Here is a 21,548-nt window from a genome sequence, read left to right as displayed (position 1 = left end):
ATGTCACACACAGTGTAAGGACACCTTACTTACAAACTGAATACTTGGGGCTTTAAGCTTTAAAACATTGTGAATTCCAAGGATGTAACTAAAATACTAAAGATTAAGGGAACCAGAAGTAACATTTTATATATATTGCTCATTAAGAAAACTGTTTTGATTAACCACTATTCTGAAGACTACCTGCATGCCCTCCCCATCAATGTCCAATGTAAATACAAATTTCTAGTTATATTGCCATTTTCCATGTTTCTACTGTTTCTCAGCTTCATAGTCAAGTAGGAGAAAATAGCTGAGATCGATAGTGCACTTTCTCTTTCCTTTCCTAGTTCCTCGTATCTCTTTGTTTTGGTCTTTAACACCAACCCCCCACCTTTATCTCTCTCATACACTCTCTTTCCTTTCCCTTTGTTTGTTCAGTTTCCCCTTTCTCACTTCCCACCCGACAACAGCTGGTGTGCTCTGATTGGCTGAGTTTCAGGAGGGGGTGGAACCATGTGACCTGTTGTGATATTTTCTTGCCTGCTTAGTACAACAAATCTCTCAGTTACAGAAGAGACAGGGACAGGCACACTCTCGCGCTCTGTCCTCAGTGTCAAACAACACTGCTACGCGTTTAAAAAAAACATTATTGTTTTGTATGTCCTTCTGGATTACAATTTCCATATTCCTTTAAGAGGAAAAAACAGGAATATATTTCTTTTTCTCTGTCGTCTTTTGGTTTTCTAAGCCTTTTGTGCCTGAACTGCCACCAGGGAAACGGGAACAACAGAGAAGAAAAAGAAAGCAAGCAAAACCGATAGACAGCATAGATCAGCCTGAGAGAGACGGATGTGTACGGAAGATGAGTCCGGCTTTAAAAGCGCTGATGGAGGGGTGTAGATACCCAGGGAAAGGAGAAATGAAGGGAGGAGTGATGTTGGAACCGTTTGTCCATCAAGTCGGCGGTCACTCTTGTGTACTGCGGTTTGGGGAACAGACCATCTGTAAACCACTAATACCTAGAGAACACCAGTTTTACAAGAGCCTGCCACCAGAGATCCGCAAATTCACACCACAGTACAAAGGTAAGTGGACACTTTGTTGATCATTACTGCCAACCAGGCACATCTTGTTTATGTCCTATTGTGTCCCATAGTCTTCCTTTCTCTATCTTGCTTTCTATTTTGCTCTATCTTGCTGTCCATAAAGCTCTATCTCTACATAAATTTGAATAACAAGTCCTTTAAATCATTGTTTTGAAGAATTAGAATGATTAAGTGACACTGACTTAATTCCAACAGTTCTCCTATAACAAGGCCACATAGACTTTCATATGCTGTAACTGATTGGATGGCCCTGGAGTTTTTATTTGAAATGACATTTAGATGGACAGACAGATTGATACATGCCACAAGAACACTCAAAAAATACTCACTTTTTGACACTCGGATGTATGCTCATGGCATCAGATGGAATATCACGTTCAGTTCTTTAAGTCTGGTATATTTAAACATAGTCGCACACACTCAGACACCCTGGCATCTCTCACAGTGTATTTGGCGGTGTCTTTGACTGGGCAGCGATGTAGGCCTAAAAAAAGCTGTCAGGCTGAGAGGATATGACATATAGGAAAGTATGTGCACACTCTCACATGCTTAAGCATACTTGCATTCTCTTAGACACAATTATAAGGCAATATAATATGATTTTTTTTTTTAAATGTCTTGCTCACTAAAAAGCCTAACACATCAAAGAGAGACTTAACACATTGACTCTGACTCAGCAAGTATAGACCAAAGTGTAAATGAGCGTTGGTGCAGAGACGTGACATCACTGCTGTTGATGTCATCGTTCTACCATGACTGCAGAGGTTGAGAGGCTGCAGGGTCCTAGTGCCTCCATCCATCACACAAACACCAGACAGGTTTCGGCAGTTAAAGCTTCTGTTTTGTGATCAAAATTATTTGTTTTAATGCAATTCAATGTTGAAACGATTTTGCTGTTCTCTTTCTTTCTCTGTGTGTACCCCTTACCTCACTCAGTTACCCATAATCCTTGTTACGCTTTGTTCCATCTTTGGTTATCGTGAGATACCAGTTTAAATCGTGTCTTAGGCCACATGCTACTTTGTACATGTATATTTTTGTATTTTATGTATTGATCTGTATTCCAAATGTATCAAAACAGTTTTCCAGGTTGTTGCTGTTTGTAAATTTCAATGATACATTTACTGTAAAAATCTGCTTCTTATCTGTATTTGATATCTGATGTGGCAATCTTGCAGATGGTTTGTCCAATGAGTCGTAATAAAAGAGCTCATTGAATTGTACCTTCTCGCCTCCTGTGTTTTTTGTGTGTCTTTTTTTGCTTAGCACTAGAAGGCATGCAAAACACTCCTGCAGTCTTACATTTACACGACAGTGTTGAATATTCACTATGTACACAAATACATTCTCTTCTCAAACCCTTGCTTTTATTTTGTTTTATGCATATTAAAGTACAGTTTAAGCCGGATTGGGTAAGAGCAACACTTTTTTAATCATCATATGATTCATCATATTTGAATCATATGTAGTTTGTGTCAACACAACGTCCAATGTACTCATCATTTCTCCTTTTCTCTTTCTTTCCCTCGTGCTCTCTTCAGGTGTGGTGTCAGTGAGTTTTGAGGAAGATGAGGAGGGGAATCTGTGTTTGATAGCATACCCGCTTCTCAGTGATCCGGCTGATTTGGAAAACAAGGAGCCCTCTCCTGAGTGCGAGCCCAAGAATAAGCTTGTTAAGTGGGGGAAGAAAAAGCCATCAGGCCTGCTCCCGGAAAACGAAAGAGCCAGGCAGAGTCGCAAAGAGGAGAAGGGCAAAAGGTGAGGGAGGGCACATGACTCAAAAATCTGGGATCAGTATGATTTGTAAAAATGCAACTGTACTTTTTTTTTTTTTTTTTACAAAAATTTATATTTAGAATAAATGCTGTTCTTTTGAGCTTTCTATTGTTATTAGGAATGATAATGTGACTGAATTCTAGTGTAATGGCTGCTGAAAATTCAGCTTTACCATCTTAGGAATAAATTACATTTTAAACATATATTGAAATAGAAAACAGTTATTTTAAATTGTAATAATTTGTTGTTGTAATTCAATGTTTAAGCACACAGAAAAACTGTGAAAAAAAAATGATTATAATTTGTTAACCCTTTCTCCTCTGATCTCTGCAGTAACCGGGATGATAAGGCAGAGGTATTGTACTTCAGCTTGGAAAAAGGAAATGTGGTTCCTCAGATCAAACACAACCCTTGGAGTCTTCAATGTCATCAGCAACATCTACAGAGGATGAAGGAGAACTCCAAACACAGAAACCAGCACAGTATCCTTTTTAACAAGTGAACACACAAATTACCACTAAAAATAATAATGATGAGAAAAGAATACCAGCACAAAATCTTATTATACGACATGCAAACACATTTATAAAATCTGATATTCATCCGTGTAGTAGTATTTCCTCCTTGACTCCTGACCTCTCTTAGAATTTATTCTGCTGGAGAATCTAACATGGCGGTACCGAGTCCCATGCGTTCTCGATCTGAAAATGGGAACACGTCAGCATGGGGACGATGCCTCTGAAGAAAAGAAAGCTAATCAGATTCGTAAATGCCAACAAAGCACTTCCTCTTCTATTGGAGTACGCCTCTGTGGCATGCAGGTAATTACACAGCATCTAAATAGTCTATATACATGTGCACACCAAAAATGTTTTGAGGTACACACAAAATATGTAGTCATTTTTAAACTGTATAATTCACAGTTTTTCAAGCAACTGGTTTTGTATTTAGCCATGCTGGTTTAATGGTTGTAGTAGGGATGCAAAATATTGAAGTACCATATTGATTTTTGGCCTACATTGAAGATACAGTATCTTGGCAGATTTTAAAATGTTAATTTAATAATAATCAATCATTCCCCCTATTTTTACATTTGTCGTCATCTAATGCTCACTTAAAGTTAAAACACTAATTTAATAACACTGATATATGAACACTTTATTAAATCTCAAACTGAATATTTGAATAGTTGTTTTTTAATACTGTACATTATAATGTTGTGCCTAAATTCACTTTAAGCATTTTCATTTAAATAAAATATACAAAATAGTTTAAAGTTGTAATATCTTCTGAAATTATTTTACAGAAAATCTTATCTTAATATTACAATAGAATTTTATATATTTTTTTAATATTGGTGGATCCCTAATTTCTAGTATCACTCTTGGTCTTTTTCACATCATAAAATTATTTCAAGTCAACTGTGTAATGTGAGAATAAAAATGTACAGTCAGCTGCTCGTCATTATCGCCAAGAAAACATTTTCGGGGTGATACAAAACTTAATAGTCCTAATCACCCCATAAGAGTTTATTTTGTAATGACCGGCTTATTAAACATTATATCCAGGGATACACGTACCTTTTTTGGTCTGGTTCTCAAGGGAGCACCTTGAGATGCTACTTGGTACTTCTACTTTATGCGGCATAACACTATTTGTTCACTGTAGTAATTAAACATAGGTTCATCTTTGTTAAATCTGTATTTTTTATTATATTAAAGGGATACTCCACTTTTTTGGAAATAGGCTCATTTTACAACTCCCCCAGAGTTAAACAGTTGAGTTTTACTGTTTTCAAATCCATTCAACCGATTTTCAGATTTTTATAAGAATATCAGTAAGCAGACAGTTTCTGGTCTCATTGACTTCCATAGTATATATTTTCCTACTATGGAAGTCAATGAGACCAGAAACTGTCTGGTTACTGATATTCTTCTAAATATCAGAAAATCGGCTGAATGGATTTGAAAACGGTAAAACTCAACTGTTTAACTCTTGGGGAGTTGTAAAATGAGCCTATTTCCCAAAAAAAGTGGAGTATCCCTTTAACATTAATGACACAGACAACAGCAGGAACATTAGGCATAATACTTCCCTCTACTGTGCATCATTTTTTTCACGCATTTGCACCAGTTATGTGCACCCCTGATTATTTCTCATTAATGCTGTGTTCTTTTTAATATTTTAGTGATTAGTAGTAAAACCCTAAGTCTAATTCTGCTCTTTGTTTCTCTTAATAGGTGTATCACAACGCTACAGGGCAGCTTATATTCATGAACAAGTATCACGGGCGTAAGTTGAGTCTGGGCGGGTTCAAAGAGGCTCTGTGCCAGTTCTTCAGCGACGGCCGAGTTTTCCGCAGAGAACTTCTGACCCCAGTCCTGCAAAGACTAAGAGAAATGAGAGCGGTGTTGGAGGCCTGCGAGAGCTATCGTTTCTTCTCCTCCTCTCTTCTCGTCATCTACGACGGGGCTCCGCCACCCGCCCCGTCTAGATCACGGCCCTCTCGTGGAGGAGAGGAGGAAGACGAGGAGGACGACGATGAAGATGAGGACGACGATGAAGAGGGAGCCTACGGAGGGCGCCACGATCACTCCAGCGGCATTTCTCCAACGGTGGATGTTCGAATGATCGATTTCGCCCACACAACGTGCCGCGATTATGGGGAGGATGGCATCGTTCATGAGGGTGGAGATAGCGGCTACATCTTCGGCCTGCAGAATCTCATCAGCATTCTGTCACAGCTTGAGGAGCACAGCAACGACTAAGCGCTTGTGCGGCATCTTACTGTGCGTCTGCCATGCCATGCTTACCGTGGGCACCCTGAACAAGCCATCAGGGGTTAAAGTTCACGCTTAGCTCGCCCCGCTCTGCTCTGCTTTTTCAAAGCCTTAGCGGGGAGCAGTTACGTAGGCAAGGGTCAAAGGAAAATCCTCAATTCCTAGAATCCTTCAGGAGCTGAACGGACTGAACTGTTTTGTCATTTCTCCCTGCGGCGATTGGAGTGCGGTCCCTCTCCACGCCTGTAGTTTCTGCTTGCCCTGAATCGCAGATGGGCGGCAGTAGAGCACTCCATCTGCTCCTGTATCATTATCTGTTCCTTCATCTATGAAAGATAAGAGGAAAAAAAGCTGTTGCTTGCATTAAAAGAGCGGTTTATACAAAGACATTTGCAAGAAACTGACGTTCGGCACACTTTTGAAAAGAGGTGGGTTTGTAGCGACTGTAGCACAATCATAAATTGTTATGAGAAACAACTTAGCGACACACTTAAAGGTGCTTTAGAAACACTAACCTGCAGGACTCAAGGGAAGAGACTTACTCTGTGCTTGTAGGGAATGATGGGTTTGTCGGAAAGGGAATTTGCATAGTCCTTTCCACATTCCAGATCATAAAAGACTTTTTCTCTTGGACATTTTAATATATCTCAGTGTCTTGGATCCTCTTCATTCCATAGCCTTGTGTTGAAGATTAGCATCCTCACTCCAGAGACTATAAAGAGAACCCTATTTATTTATAAGAATATTTCTATCAAACGTCAATGGAAATGTGACATTCCATCCTTTAGTTCTACCGTATGTTGTACGTGATATAGGTGGATAAATGATTTTTATGTCATGGTTTTCAATGTTTTGACATCATGAAACAAAATAAAGAGAAATCTGTTTTGTTGTGGTACATTTTGAAGCCTATTATTTCTCTGTGTGTTTGTTTTGTACAAAATAAGATGACTGACCTGTCTCAATAAGACAAAGTGCCAAAAGCCAACTAATATTAGCTCTCTGGTTGGCGCAAATGTTTGTTTACTTGAAACACGTAAGTCGTCCAAAGGCAGAATAAATTTGGTCAGACTTGTGTAAATGGCAATGTCTCAGCGAACATGGTTCCAATATAGGCTGTTGGTCTTGATATGAAATATAGCAAAGTGAAAGGCTTTATGAATCATAAATGAGCAACATCACATTCATTTGACAGAAAGCACTGAATTCAGACACCAGATGTACAACTCACTGCTGCTTTATAGGCATAATAACGGTTTCCTAAACCTTTCACTAAAAGCTTTCCACAAGCACTCTCTAAGCCTGCTATTTGTGCGTGTGTGCGCAGGAGTGAGGGGGGATTTGAGCTGGGGGACATGAGGAAACGCATATTAGAACTGCTTACATGCAAACTGTTTGTCCATTTCCTCACGTCACCTCTCTTGAGTAAGGATTTTGTGTATGTTTGTGGAATATGTTCGTAGATATTGTGTTTTGGTGCATTCACCATTGTCCTGTTGTGGCCTTGGCGCAGTCTGTGACTGTCTCAGCTGTTCTAGCACTCACATTCCTGAGTAAAGCTTTGGATTACATTCTAAGTGCCGGAAAACTACTCGTGAATGGGAAACACCATCGCCACATTTCTAATCAGGTCAGCATGTGAATGCCCTTCTGGAAGAGAGTAATTAGTTTGAGAACTGAAACTATTGCCTAGTATAAAAAAAAAAAAACACTACATTGAATATATACGTGGAATGTTGTACATGAGTCATCCAAAAGACAGCATGGATTGAAAAAATCAAACTGCTACGTCATGATTGCTACATTTTTTTTTTTTTGCTACATCATCAGATTCTCAATGGGGTTCAGGTCAGGAGAGTTGGCAGGCCAATTGAGCACAGTAATACCATGGTCAGTAAACCATTTACCAGTGGTTTTGGCACTGTGAGCAGTTGCCAGGTCGTGCTGAAAAAATTAAATTAGATGGAAGCATGAATTGCTCCAAAATCTCCTGATGGCTAGCTGCATTGACCCTGCCCTTGATAAAACACAGTGGACCAACACCAGCAGCTGACATGGCACCCCAGACCATCACTGACTGTGGGTACTTGACACTGGACTTAAGGCATTTTGGCATTTCCTTCTCCCCAGTCTTCCTCCAGACTCTGGCACTTTGATTTTCGGATGAAAGCAATCCGAAATCCAGTGCTGCTTCTCTGTAGCCCAGGTCAGGCGCTTCTGCCGCTGTTTCTGGTTCAAAAGTGGCTTGACCTGGGGAATGCGGCACCTAGTCCATTTCCTGAAAACGCCTGTGCACGGTGGCTCTGGATGTTTCTACTCCAGACTCAGTCCACTGCTTCCGCAGGTCCCCCAAGGTCTGGAATCGGTCCTTCTCCACAATCTTCCTCAGGGTCCGGTCACCTCTTCTCGTTGTACAGCGTTTTATGCCACACTTTTTCCTTCCCACAGACTTCCCACTGTGGTGCCTTGATGCAACACTCTGGGAACAGCCTATTTGTTCAGAAATTTCTTTCTGTGTCTTACCCTCTTGCTTGAGGGTGTCAATGATGGCCTTCTGGACAGCAGTCAGGTCGGCAGTCTTACACCGTGTCCTAACTACACGCGACGCTGCGACACGCGATAAAAGGTATCTTTTCAAATAGGTCACTGTGCCACAAGAGATAACGGATAATTTACCTCAGATTTTGAAAGCATGTAATATAGCGTTCAAAATGAATTCTATGCAAACATACAACTGTACTTCATGACATAATTAGTCAATGAGTATATTTTGTTAATGTTTTGATTTTTAATAATGTTATTTCTTGATTTGATTATGTCCTTACCCATTTCCAATGCGAGTGCGGGCCAACAGTGCGCTTTCACAGTGAGACTCTGCTGCTCACACGCTGTTCTGAATGTGTGGCATCTCACAGTCGTGTCGCGTCTAGTGTGGACAGACACACTTGCTGTCGCTGGAATTGTATCGCGTCGCGTGAAGTTTTGGAAGTTTTTGTGAAGATTGCAGTTTTGAGAAATGAAACAGGCTGCGAGTTTTTAAAAGCCTCGGGAATCTTTTGCAGGTGTTTAGAGTTAATTACACTGTAAAAAAATATTGATGGTTTAACTTAAAAAAGTAAGTAACCTGGTTGCCTTAAAATTTTAAGTTCATTGAACGGGAAAAAGTGAGTTAATACAATGAAGGAGATTAATTTAACCACCAGAAACTCAAAATTATATGTTATCTGAACTTAATAAATTATTTAAGTTGATTTGACAAAAGAAAAAATGTTGTGATTACTACACTGTAAAAAAAAATATTGTTGGTTTAACTTAAAAAAGTAAGTAATCTGGGTTGCCTTAAAATTTTAAATTGATTGAACTGGAAAAAGTGAGTAGATTAATTTAACCATCAGAACTCAAAATAATAAGTTATCTCAACTAAATAAATTATTTTAAAGTTGATTTGACAAAAGAAAATATGTTATGATAACAAATCTTGAAAATATTTTTTACAGTATAGTTGATTCAGATGATTAGGTCAATAGCTTATTTACAAAACCTTTTCATGATATGCTATTTTTTTGAGTTAGGAATTTGGGGTTTTCATAAGCTGTATGCCAAAATCATCAGTATTAAAACAATAAAAGACCTGAAATATTTCAATTGGTGTGCAATGAATCTAAAATATATGAAAGTTTAATTTTTATCATTACATTATGGAAAATTATGAACTTTACCGCAATATGCAAATTTTTTGAGAAGGACCTGTATATCCGTTTTTCTCCACAGAAATGTAATTGAAACCTCTATGTCTTTAAACTCTTGAGGAATGGCAATTATGCACTTCTTCCAGCATAATTTAGTTTAGTTGTAATTGCTGACATTTGAGGATAATGTTATGTTGGCTGTGACTAAAGTGGTTAGAATTATTTTGAATGTTTGTGTGCTGTCTGCATGAATACAGCTCCCATGACATCCCTTTTTCTGATCTGTTGCTGTGAGCATGTTTGTAATAATGATGGATTAATATGGCAACCATCTCTGTAATTTTAGCTAGATCTGTAATGTGAACTGAAAAAAAAAGATACTTGGTATCACAAATGTTTTTGAGGCATAAACTGAAAAAAAAGCATAAATAGATTAAGATAGGCCATATCTTCCCTGTTATGTAATACTAATGTGCATGGAATGCTCTATATGTGTACATATGTGTGTATATTATGCATGTACATATAGGCTACACTAGTTAATACACACACATATAGCAAAATATGTATATTATGTGCTACCACAATGCTTACACAATATGTTCATTATCTGATTATCTACTTAATTCCCTTGTCCATCCTTATCAACAAGGCAACAGGAATAGTGAAGCACTTAAACTGTAAGCTAAACTTCTGTACTACACACTTGTCTGTGTCCCAGATAAGGTTGTATTTTTAACTTGTCCCTTATGTACTTTGGTACTAAGACTTTAAGAGTGTGTGTAAGCACACAGTACATTTAGCTGGACACTCTGATGTAATGATTACAGAACACAGGACCGCAGTCAGGTGTTTATTGTCTATACCCGTTCAACTAATTTGAATTAAATAATAAAGATGCATAAAGACAGAATGAATAATAGCATTAGAGTGACAAATATGGCAGAAAGACAAAGAGGAATTGGCTTTGGGGTAAGAAGGAAGGGAGAATAGAGCAGAAGAGAGAGTTATTTAATCTGACTGTGAAGATGAACATTCAGTTCTGGGCAAAGTTCATTATACTGCTGACAAACATAATATACAACATCACCAACAGAGCAGAGAACACACACACATACATATTAGTATGTCATTGTTGTTGGGCTATTTTTGATGTTTCAGATGACCATAGCAAATATTCTCTTATTTTATATTTTCTCTTCTGATGAACTCAATTAGTCTGTTTGAGATTAAGGGGTATTTAAGACTGTGTATGTTGACTTTCATAATGTGCAGAACTGATTCTCTACCTGTTTGCCATAAATGAAGTTCTACACTATTCAAATGAAACGGTGACTTATAGTTTTGATCTATGACTAAAGCTATTTACAATCTCAAAATGACGTCCAAATGTTCCACTAATGAATCATCACACACAGCAAGTCCCACAGAGAGCTGACGGCTATGTGTGTGTCATGTAACAACAGAGGCTATGGCGGCCCATAATCTGGAATAATCTGGTATAATCCAAATCTGTTTACTACAAATGTTCCCAGTAGAACTGGTAGTAAAGGACAATTAGGGTCTCCTTCTGAAGTTTTATGTTTGGTTTTTTCCAGGCTCCAAAAGAAATTGACACATGAGATCGATCCTATTTTTGTGTTTTCCAGAATCTTCTTGATTTGTCTTTATACATGAATATATGTATAGGTTGTGATAGTCTGGGTGTGTGTTACTTTAAGACCCATGTTTGTGGTTTCCCTGAGCCTCGCATTTGTGGGAGAAAGACGGAGGTGAATATATGCTGTGCCATTCTTTTCTGCTTTGTGCTTTAAAAAAAAATAAAAAATCGTTACCGCGGTAACCTGTCTCATGTACATCTACAGTGCACTAGGTTACAATGTGTGTTACAGGATCCTATGAACCAACTTCCTCTAACATGACATCACATGTCATCACTGGTCATCAAAACCCCCATGACATCACAGCCTTCCCACTTATCTGAGGACACATGGAGTATGATGAAATCCAAACTGGAAATCCTTCTGAGAATAGCATGGTTGTGTTGGCACGTGGTGTGTGGTGGTTACACCCGTTTCCTCTGTATAACACACACAAGATGGAAAAGAAAAGGGTGTGACCACCATACGCCACACATTCCTTAAGGGGAAAGTGAAACTTATATGGAAATTTGAGTAAATCGTATGTAAAATCATTCATAAGTCCATTCATTTGGAAAGTGTCCCATTTAAGTGAAGTGACTTATATTGACACAAAATATGAAATATCAAAACTGGCTTATGATTGGAATAATGTGATAAGAATAAACTATTGTCTTGTCTGTTTTTAAATCAATGTCTTACATAATTTTTTGACAGTTTATTGTGTCCCACACAGGCCCTTACTGTGATGTGTTATGGTATGGATAAGAGAATCAATTACAGAATGAGAGATAACCGTTTATGAAAAGCATTTTTTGTTGGTGCAGCGTTCCCATTATTTTTCACATAGGCTGAGTGTGACCTGATATTAACTCTGGTCTCAGTACTCAGACTGTCTCTAGTTTGTTTCTTTTAACACTTTTATTATCTGTGGTCTCTTATGTTGAAAACAACATTCATATTTACAAATGATTGTAACAGGTTATAAAAACCACAAAAGCCTGCCTGCCATGGATAAGACTGAAGACTATTATGTTGACAACATCAGTGACCTTTGACATTTTAAGACAGTAGGTCTGACCAAATAAAGTCTGATGTTGTCTAGTAGGTTAAATTGTGATTTAATCTATATCTGAAATGTGATTGTGTGAAAGAAGAAATAAAGGTAAGAGATACAAAAAAGGTTAAAAAAAAAAAAAGGTAAGAAAGGGTGATGGTGTCCTATTAGTGCAAATTTAGTTGCGTAAATGCAGTGGACAATGTGTGTGTGTGTGTGTGTGTGTGTGTGTGTGTGTGTGTGTGTGTGTGTGTGTGTGTGTGTGTGTGTGTACTAGTATGTAGCTATTTGCATTGTATTAGGTTGTATTGGGATCAATTCCACATCAAAACACCAACACCAATGATATCCACAACACATCTACCATGGTCAGAAATTAACCATACAAAAAAATCCTTCATAAAATACATATCCAACTCTTGCAATGTGGCACTCAGTGAGTGTATACGCCTGAAAAAATAAAAAATTAAATAAAAATACTAGCCATAGACAAGTATTTATTTTGCTGGATACATGAGCCCTCTGCTGGTTAGATATATAAACGTTGGAACAGAAAAACATTAATTTATTTTAACTTTAAACTAATGGTTCCACGACACCCACTGGTCGAAAGTGAAAACTGCTCGTTTAATTTGATTTGATTTGAGTGGATTTCATTGAACATCATTGATAAGACTGATCCACTGATCTATATAATGACATTCTATATAGATCTGTGGACTGATCGCTGATTTTTATTTCTTACTATTTAGCCTTTGAAAATTAGGAAGACTCTAAGAAAATCTCTGAAAGTTATTTGTTTCTATTTATTATTTTATTTTGGATAAAGATAATTAGTAAATAAAGGAAGTCTGCTGAGTTGGTGATTAAGCTTCCACTAGTAAATAGCCTGTCATACGTTCAGCTTTGAAAACAAGACCAAGGCAGATGACAGTTAATAATGTTGAGAATAGCCTCTCATTTTGCCTCGCAGCTTCCCTATTATCAATAATACAAGAGCAGAATTTGATTTTATAATCGCTGAAGTTGAGACTAAAGTATCCATAACAATATAAAATAATTTAAATGTCATAAGTGGACGTCCATTTGCTCTGGATACATTCAGGCGCAAGCCTTTTTAACCGGAAGTACATATTTTAATTGATTGTTTAGCGCTCCCCCTTTTTAACTTTCTTCATAAAACTTAAACTTTATTTATGTTTGTCATAGCATTAAATATTATAAATGATATATGAATTATTTAAATAATAAGTCTATTTAAACGTAACTCAATTAAATAAAATTAATTTACACAAAATGAAAACAAACCCTTTAAATACTAATCTAACCATTTGAACAGGTTGCTAAGTTAACTTTTATATTTTCTTTACTTTGTAGCCCTACATATCGAAGAAAAATCGAAGTGAAATTATTACACAAAGATACGCACAGCGGCCATTTGATTAAATCACAGGACGTGAAACGGAAGATCAACTCGCTGTACATCTATCAAAACAATAGAGTTATTTTCAGCAGCTTCTGGACTTTGCTTAAATCTGAAGAAGTGTGAACTTTTTTCCCTTAAAGAAAGCGATACCTCCCAGATTTGTAGCATACCGATCAAAGATAAGATCACTTATCTAGGTATTACTATAATGAAAAATGAGGAGGAAAGATGCTCTGTAAACTTTAATTCAATTAGTGATAAGACAAAGAAAAAGTTAAATCAGTGGCTGCAGAGGGATTTATCCTTGAAAGGACGAGTTTTGTTGACAAAGGCAGAAGGTTTATCCCGTCTTACGTATGCAGCTATCCCCTTATTTGTCAACAAAAAGCTTTGTAATTCAATTGATAAGTGTCTTTTCAATTTTATTTGGAAAAACAAGACTCATTATGTGAAAAAATCTGTTATTATGAATACTTTTGAACGTGGTGGTCTAAACTTTCTTGATTTTACAACCCTCAATTATACTTTTAAAATAAATTGGATAAAGCATTTTCTAAAAAATCCTACATCTACCTGGAATTTTATTCCTAATTATATTTTTTCTAAGGTTGGTGGTCTAGAATTTTTACTTTTATGTGATTATAAAATAGAAAAAATTCCCCTAATTTTATCGAAATTCCATAAACAAATGCTCTTAGCATGGTCATTAATCTACAAACATAATTTCTCCCCACATAGGTGCTTCATCTGGAATAATCAGCTTATTAAATTCAAAAATAAATCCTTATTTTATAAAACTTGGTTTAATAATAACATTTTTCTAGTATCCCAACTATTAAATGATAATGGTTTATTGCTAAATTATTCTGAATTCCTTCGCATTTTTGGCATTCCGATCACCCCAAGAGAGTTCGCAATTGTTATGGATGCCATCCCTTCTGGTATCTTAACTCTCTTAAAAAGGTCTGGAAAACCTGTTTGCCTACCAGCTTTGGACCCAAAGTTAACCTCAGTTGGTAATATTTGTTTCGCAATCACAACGAGGAATAATAATAGGAATATTCGCTCTTTATTCCAGAGAGATGTCGCATGCATCCCTAACGTTGTTCCCTATTGGTCTAACTTTGCTGATAACCTGAATTGGGGGATTATTTGGACCCTTCCTTACAAATACCTCCTTACGAATAAAGTAAGAGAAATCACTTTCAAAATGATACATAGGTATTATCCTGCTAAGCAATATCTTCTAAGGTTTAAGCTTGACATTTGTGTTGACTGCTCTTTATGTGGTCTAGTTCCTGAAACAATGGTACACCTGTTCTGGCAATGTCCCTACACCATCAGTTTCTGGAAAGATCTGTCTCGATATATTTCTATTAAACTCATTGCTGATTTTTCTTTGTTATGGAGGGATGTGCTGTTTGGTCTCCATGCTGACAAAGGTAAAAAACAAAAAGAAATATACTTAATTAATCTATTGATAATTTTAGGGAAATATCATATTCACAAAGCCAAATTTAGTAATTCAAAACCTTCCTTTATTGTTTTTGGTAGGGAGACGGAACAGTATATCAAATCCATTTATGATTCACAAAATAAGAAGGCTGCTAAAACCATTCAGTTATGCTCTTTCTTTAATGTATTTATTTGAAGCTTCCCCTGGCTCTGTTTTTGTTTAATATTGTGTTTTCTGTATTAATGACTTTATTTGTGTCTTACTGTTTGTATTGTTAAGATTTAATAAAAAAAAAAAAAAAAAAAAAAAAAAAAACAAGTAAATAAAATATTTAAGGTGAAAAAAAAAAAAAAAAAAAAAAAAAAAAACTCGCTGTACATCTGACGTGTAGTAGAGTATGTGTAGTGTTGACGTGTCTCTAAAGCGCTCTCCTCCCTTCAGTTCTCTCGCTTCAGTCTTTCTCTCTTACCCGGGCGGCGAAGCGCACCGGCAGGGCTGTACTATCCGTTTACAGCTCGGTGGGACTCCAGATAGTGACCGTGATTTCAGGGAACCGTCACCATGGGGAGTGAGTAGATGGTTTTGAAGCGTTTCTCGTATGTTTAATGGTGTTAATTAATGTAATTCTGCTGTTATATCACACTCGAGTTCTGTTAGCATTATTAGCATGCTAGCCAGAGAGCTTTCTTTGATTTGGGACCATGAAAGATTAGTATTAGATGTGTGTACTTTTTCATATTAATTTAGATCTATATTTTACTGCAAGTAAAATGTTTCTCAATTCCGTTATGTTTGGTTGTGGTTCGTATGTGTGAATGAATATGTATATTACATTTCTGGTCGGGCAGCTAGTGTTAGCTGCTAACCTGTTAGCTAACGTTACTTTCTATCTGTATGGCTTTGTATTACCACAACATTGTAAAGGATACCTTCAAATATATTTAATTAAAGACGTTTAACGGCTAATATTGGCATACCAACTTGTTTAGAGTTCAGTTGGATTGCAAGATCAGAGGGAAGTGGTCAGATTTACCCAGTCTAGCAAATAGGCATGTTGGGCAATTGAATCGAATTGTGTTTAACTGGATAATTAATTGGCACGTCATGAATACGCACTACACAGATTCAGAGTAGTTAAACGTTGTGTTATTGGGCCTGTTTTGCTTTGCGCATAAAAGGTCGAAACTGTAAGTTTAGCCTGTCTGTTTAATGATGACGACGCTTTAGATTGGACAGCATCTCCCTACTGTTGTCCTCTGGGAATAATGTTTCAGTATAAACAATTCTCACCTCATAATGAGGTTTTAATATTGGAATATGGTTCAGTTGATGTTATGTTGCATGTAATAAAATTGAAATTTGATGGCACCAAATCAATGCTTTGTAACATTTCTCATGTTCTTCCATTTCTAGTTAAGTTCTTGGAGGTAATAAAACCGTTCTGTGCGGTTTTGCCAGAAATCCAGAAACCAGAAAGAAAGGTATGACATTGTACACCATAAATATCATGTGGTATTTTTTTATTTAAAAGATAACATATGTAAAAACCTGAATTTTAAACCCATATTTGTGTTTATCAGATCCAGTTCAGAGAAAAGGTGCTATGGACGGCCATCACATTGTTCATCTTCCTTGTTTGCTGCCAGGTAAGTTTGATTTCTCAATTTATAAAAAAAAAAATGCACATAAACTTGCTAATGCTTAAGTGCTCCAGAAATGTTCAGTGTAAAAAAAATAAAAATTAATAGCTCATTTTATGTACGTTTTTTTCTCCATCTCTCAGATCCCGCTGTTTGGGATCATGTCTTCAGATTCAGCAGATCCATTCTACTGGATGAGAGTCATCTTAGCCTCCAACAGAGGTAAGTTTGTTGTCTGTACATGCAAGATTATGATTTATGGTTTGCTGTGTTCAATTCACCTTTGATATTACCTCCTAATAGTCATGTTCATAGCTAGATTATTGAAGTATGTAATACACTCCTGTTCAAAAGTTTGGGTCAAGAGAGAGAGAAATTAATACTTTTATCCAGCAAGGATGCATTAAATCAATCTAAATTTTTAATAAAGACATTTCTAATGTTACAGAATACTTCCATTTTGAAATAAATTCTCTTCTTTTAAACTTTCAATTCTTCAAACAATCCTGAAAAAAGGAAGCATGTTTTCCACAATATCATTAATCCCCATTACTGTTTTCAGCATTGAAGATAAATTAAAAAAAATCTTATTAAGCCCAAACCGAATAACTTTTACCAAGTTTGAGTAAAAGCAGTTTAGTCCATTTTCCTCTATGATTACCTAATATTTTGTAAACAGAACGTATGCTTGGTTGGTTCTGTGGTGTTCTCATCATTATGTTGGGTATTGGGGGTTGTCCATTTTATAAATGACTGTGTTTTTCAGGTACTCTGATGGAGTTGGGTATCTCTCCCATTGTGACCTCCGGTCTGATCATGCAGCTGCTGGCTGGAGCTAAAATCATTGAGGTCGGAGACACTCCTAAAGACAGAGCGCTCTTCAATGGAGCTCAGAAATGTGAGTATTTTATTTTTAGTGTTTTGCAATGCATTTAAATGTAAAATTTTATGGATTACAGTTGTTATAATGATGATAATGGCAATTATTTGAATGTTTTTTCAGTGTTTGGTATGATCATCACCATTGGCCAGGCTATTGTGTACGTCATGACTGGAATGTATGGAGACCCTTCAGAGATGGGTGCTGGCATCTGTCTGCTGATCATCATTCAGGTAAAAAAGCATACTCAAACATGATGTGTGAATTTCATTTGTCATATGGAGAGGCTTTTCTTGGGCTTGTCATTAGAGAGTTTGTATATTAATGAAAGAAATCTGTGTACTCTTCCTGTAGTTGTTTGTGGCCGGTCTGATCGTGCTGCTGCTGGATGAGTTGCTGCAGAAAGGTTACGGTTTGGGCTCTGGTATCTCTCTCTTCATCGCCACAAACATCTGCGAGACGATCGTATGGAAGGCATTCAGCCCAACCACAGTCAACACTGGCAGAGGTATGAGTTCAGGACATTGCGTCTTGTTTTAAACCATTCTTTGGCGCTGTAGACTGAATTCCATTTGTACATATGCAGGTACGGAGTTTGAAGGAGCCATTATTGCTCTGTTCCACCTGTTGGCCACTCGTACTGATAAAGTACGGGCTCTGAGAGAGGCCTTCTACAGACAGAACCTGCCCAACCTTATGAACCTCATCTCTACAGTCTTCGTCTTTGCCGTTGTCATATACTTCCAGGTCAGTCTTTGTTATATTGTTTTGTTGCAAATTAATTAGAGGCATACTATGCAAGACTTTTATTTAATAATTCAGTTAGGGCTGGGCGATAAAACTGCAACATTAACCATAGAAGTTTGGCAGGAGTGGTAACGTGTTTTACATGTTTTTCCAGCACTTAAAAACTGAAATAGTAGATTTTTATGTTATTTTTGATGTGATTACCAAAACATTATTTGTTAATCGTTCACAGATTACCCTCATTTATGAAACTAAAAGTTTGAAGATGTAGTAAAAACTCGCACTTGTTTACAAAGTTTTGTTTTAATAAATTTTTTTTTTTAATCATGGATATTTCTCTGGCATTTTTTTCTTTTTGCTTTATCGAAAAAGTACCTAACCATGACACCACTGTGTCCTATCAAACCGAACCGAGAATTTTGTGAACCGTTACACCGCTACTTATTACAGGTGTTGATCCACCTCAAAGTTTGCCTTGATTGTTCTACATTTACACTTTTACATTGCACATATTTTGTAATATTAAGTACAAGAAATCTTAATATAAGACATACAATTATTTTTGTTTTTGACTAAAACTAATATAATTTGTTGTTTGCCTTAATAATGTGGATAAATAATGTCAATAATTATCAGTACTGAATGATATGAAGCATTATATTGTGATAATTGTTTTAGCTATATCGCACAGTCCTAAATTGAGTTTAGATTTAATTGCAGCAAAACTACTTGATGAATATAATAAAATACTATATTATGTACATGTTTTTTTTGTTCTTTATGTCTTGATCGATGTTCATTATATTTATGTATGGTTTTTTTTTTTTTCTAATTTGTAACTTAGCAGCTTTAACAACTGTATTGGTTTCTGTTCATTTTAATATTGTATATTTATTTTTCTTGTCATTAATTGTTTTGTGTAATTCTTTGGCAATATTGTAAACACAATCATGCCACTGAAGTACTTTAAAATTGAAAATGAAAATGGATTAAAATTGTTTTGTACAGGGCTTCAGAGTCGACCTGCCCATCAAGTCTGCACGCTATCGTGGCCAGTACAACACATATCCCATCAAGCTGTTCTACACCTCCAACATTCCCATCATCCTGCAGTCTGCTCTGGTTTCGAACCTTTACGTCATCTCTCAGATGCTCTCCACCCGCTTCAGTGGGAACTTTCTGGTCAACCTCCTTGGAACTTGGTCTGTAAGTGTCACCAATGTTTTTTTTGTTTTTTTTTGGTGCAGTGTACCATCTATTGAATTTTACACTATATTTATTGTGCAAATCCAGAGCATGTTTAGAGTCTGAAGACAAATTGGATATAGAAAAGAGAACCTTCTTAAAGCTTATCAATTTTTTGTTGTAGGATACATCATCTGGTGGCCCGGCTCGTGCCTACCCTGTAGGTGGTCTGTGTTACTTTCTGTCTCCTCCGGAGTCGTTTGGTTCTGTGCTTGATGACCCAGTCCATGCAGTGATCTACATTGTATTCATGCTGGGATCCTGTGCCTTCTTTTCTAAGACCTGGATTGAAGTTTCTGGATCATCTGCCAAAGATGTGAGTCACTAGCGCTTGTTCATTTATCAACACTTAATTTGATTTATTTGGTATGAAGTTGTAATGGGGTGTGTGTGTGTGTTCTAGGTGGCCAAGCAGCTGAAAGAACAGCAGATGGTAATGAGGGGACACAGAGAGACCTCCATGGTTCATGAACTCAACAGGTGAGCTGCAAACACACTTGCTCTGTAAGCTTAGCTTGTAAAAAGTTGATTTATCAGGCCCTTCATTCACCTCACGCTTTCTCTTTCTGTTATTCAGGTACATCCCCACAGCTGCAGCATTTGGTGGACTGTGTATTGGAGGCCTTTCAGTAATGGCTGACTTCCTGGGTGCCATCGGCTCTGGAACAGGAATTCTATTGGCTGTTACCATCATCTATCAGTACTTTGAGATATTTGTTAAGGAACAGAGTGAAGTCGGCAGCATGGGAGCATTACTCTTCTAAACAAGGACACTTACAAATCACACACACATACTTGCTGACACCTTGTAAAACACTTTTATTATTTTATGATTGTTGTCTTTTTTTGTTTAGTTTTTTTTTGGTGTGATTTGAGCATTTAAAATGGTCTGTCACGAGTGCCGTCTTGGGATAACATGTTCTTAGCCTCTAGCTCAGAACATGTTTGTTCTCCTATTTGTCAAGTGGCAAAATGTTTCTAAAAATCAGTGATGAAGCTGAACTTCAGTGATGGGACAGTAAAGATGGACTCTGTGAGCTCTGACTAGGAATATTCAGGAATTTTCCCTTTTCATCAGTCTGTCCTTCCTCAGTCTCCATGAATCCCTTCATTCACCCTTTGCTTTATTTCCTGTCTGAGCCTAGTTATGCCTGGACAAAGAATTTTCCAGAAAGTATTGCTATTGCTGGGTGAGTTATTTACTCAACACTGCCAATTGTCTCCACACACACAAACTGTCTAAGTTTGTCAGTCATATCAATCTTATATGTAAAGCTAACAGGCTTTTTTGTCCTTAATAGCTATTGTTTAGTGTAAGGCTCATAACTACTCGTATACCATATTTAATCATAGAAATTGTGATGGTTTAGTACTAGCTAGAGGTCTGAGAACCAAACAGGTGCCTGGTTTCCAGACAGCAGAATAGCTTGTCAATTCTAAACAAGACAGTATCACAACAGAGGAAATGCAATACACAGTGTGGCACCAAAAGTGGCATGGTGTTTGTTTTGTATTGTGTGTGTGTCTGTGTACACAAGCTGGAGTCCTTTTGTACAGAATACATCAGTGAGAGCTTCATTGGCAGACAGAACTGGTTACACCTCAAGTCTGTTTACTTTCTAAATTAAGCCCTTTTTACTGTATCATTGGGTGTCTGTATATATGACATTTAATGCAGTGCACAACCATGTAAAATAGACCCTTTTTCTTCCTTTTTTTTCTGACTATGTAAAAAGAAATGTTCCGAACAAATATATTCAGCAAAGTCTGATCATTCTCAATAAAAACTCATTTTTTGGGAGATAAGATTGTTTCATTTGTGTCTGTGAGTGACTAAATAGACCTTTAATGATTAAACATGGCTCAGATTATTTATTTTGGCATTTGAAATAAAAAAAAATAAATAATTATCCAGGTGTTTGTAAAATGTCTTGTAGAGAATTTCCATACTCGAGTATAATATGGTTAATAGCTTTTTCCTTTTCTGAAATTGGGTGAAACTGAAAGCTAATGGGATGTTCAGAGTTTCTGTTGGTGACTTATGTTGTTTACTCATATTTAAGAGTACCTTTTAAGTTTCACAACAATTATAGTAAAGTAAAATGCTTTCCAAAAACGCACACT

At 36.8% G+C, this 21,548-nt stretch overlaps 2 protein-coding genes across 2 annotated transcripts; both read left to right on the top strand.

The window, feature by feature from the left end:
• Positions 1 to 531: 531 nt before the first annotated feature.
• On the top strand, positions 532 to 6,542 carry ip6k2b (inositol hexakisphosphate kinase 2b). The gene is made up of 5 exons (XM_039664617.2): positions 532 to 1,067; positions 2,630 to 2,846; positions 3,198 to 3,346; positions 3,510 to 3,685; positions 5,105 to 6,542. Exons 1-5 carry the CDS (start codon positions 845 to 847, stop codon positions 5,630 to 5,632), a joined length of 1,293 nt encoding a protein of 430 aa, XP_039520551.2. The 5' UTR covers positions 532 to 844; the 3' UTR covers positions 5,633 to 6,542.
• An 8,748-nt stretch (positions 6,543 to 15,290) lies between these two features.
• Positions 15,291 to 20,729, top strand: sec61a1a (SEC61 translocon subunit alpha 1a). The gene is made up of 12 exons (XM_039664618.2): positions 15,291 to 15,480; positions 16,326 to 16,393; positions 16,493 to 16,558; positions 16,696 to 16,774; positions 17,319 to 17,450; positions 17,556 to 17,665; positions 17,787 to 17,940; positions 18,019 to 18,179; positions 19,188 to 19,385; positions 19,549 to 19,740; positions 19,828 to 19,904; positions 20,002 to 20,729. The coding sequence occupies exons 1-12, from the start codon at positions 15,474 to 15,476 to the stop codon at positions 20,186 to 20,188; spliced, it is 1,431 nt and encodes a 476-aa protein (XP_039520552.1). The 5' UTR covers positions 15,291 to 15,473; the 3' UTR covers positions 20,189 to 20,729.
• The last annotated feature ends 819 nt before the right edge of the window (positions 20,730 to 21,548 follow it).

The sequence above is a fragment of the Pimephales promelas genome, chromosome 8, assembly GCF_988280905.1.
Source record: "Pimephales promelas chromosome 8, fPimPro1.hap1.1, whole genome shotgun sequence".
NCBI classification, from domain to species: Eukaryota; Metazoa; Chordata; class Actinopteri; order Cypriniformes; family Leuciscidae; genus Pimephales; species Pimephales promelas.
The sequence above is the reverse complement of the archived record's forward strand: the minus strand, read 5'-3'. Positions and strand labels throughout refer to the sequence as shown.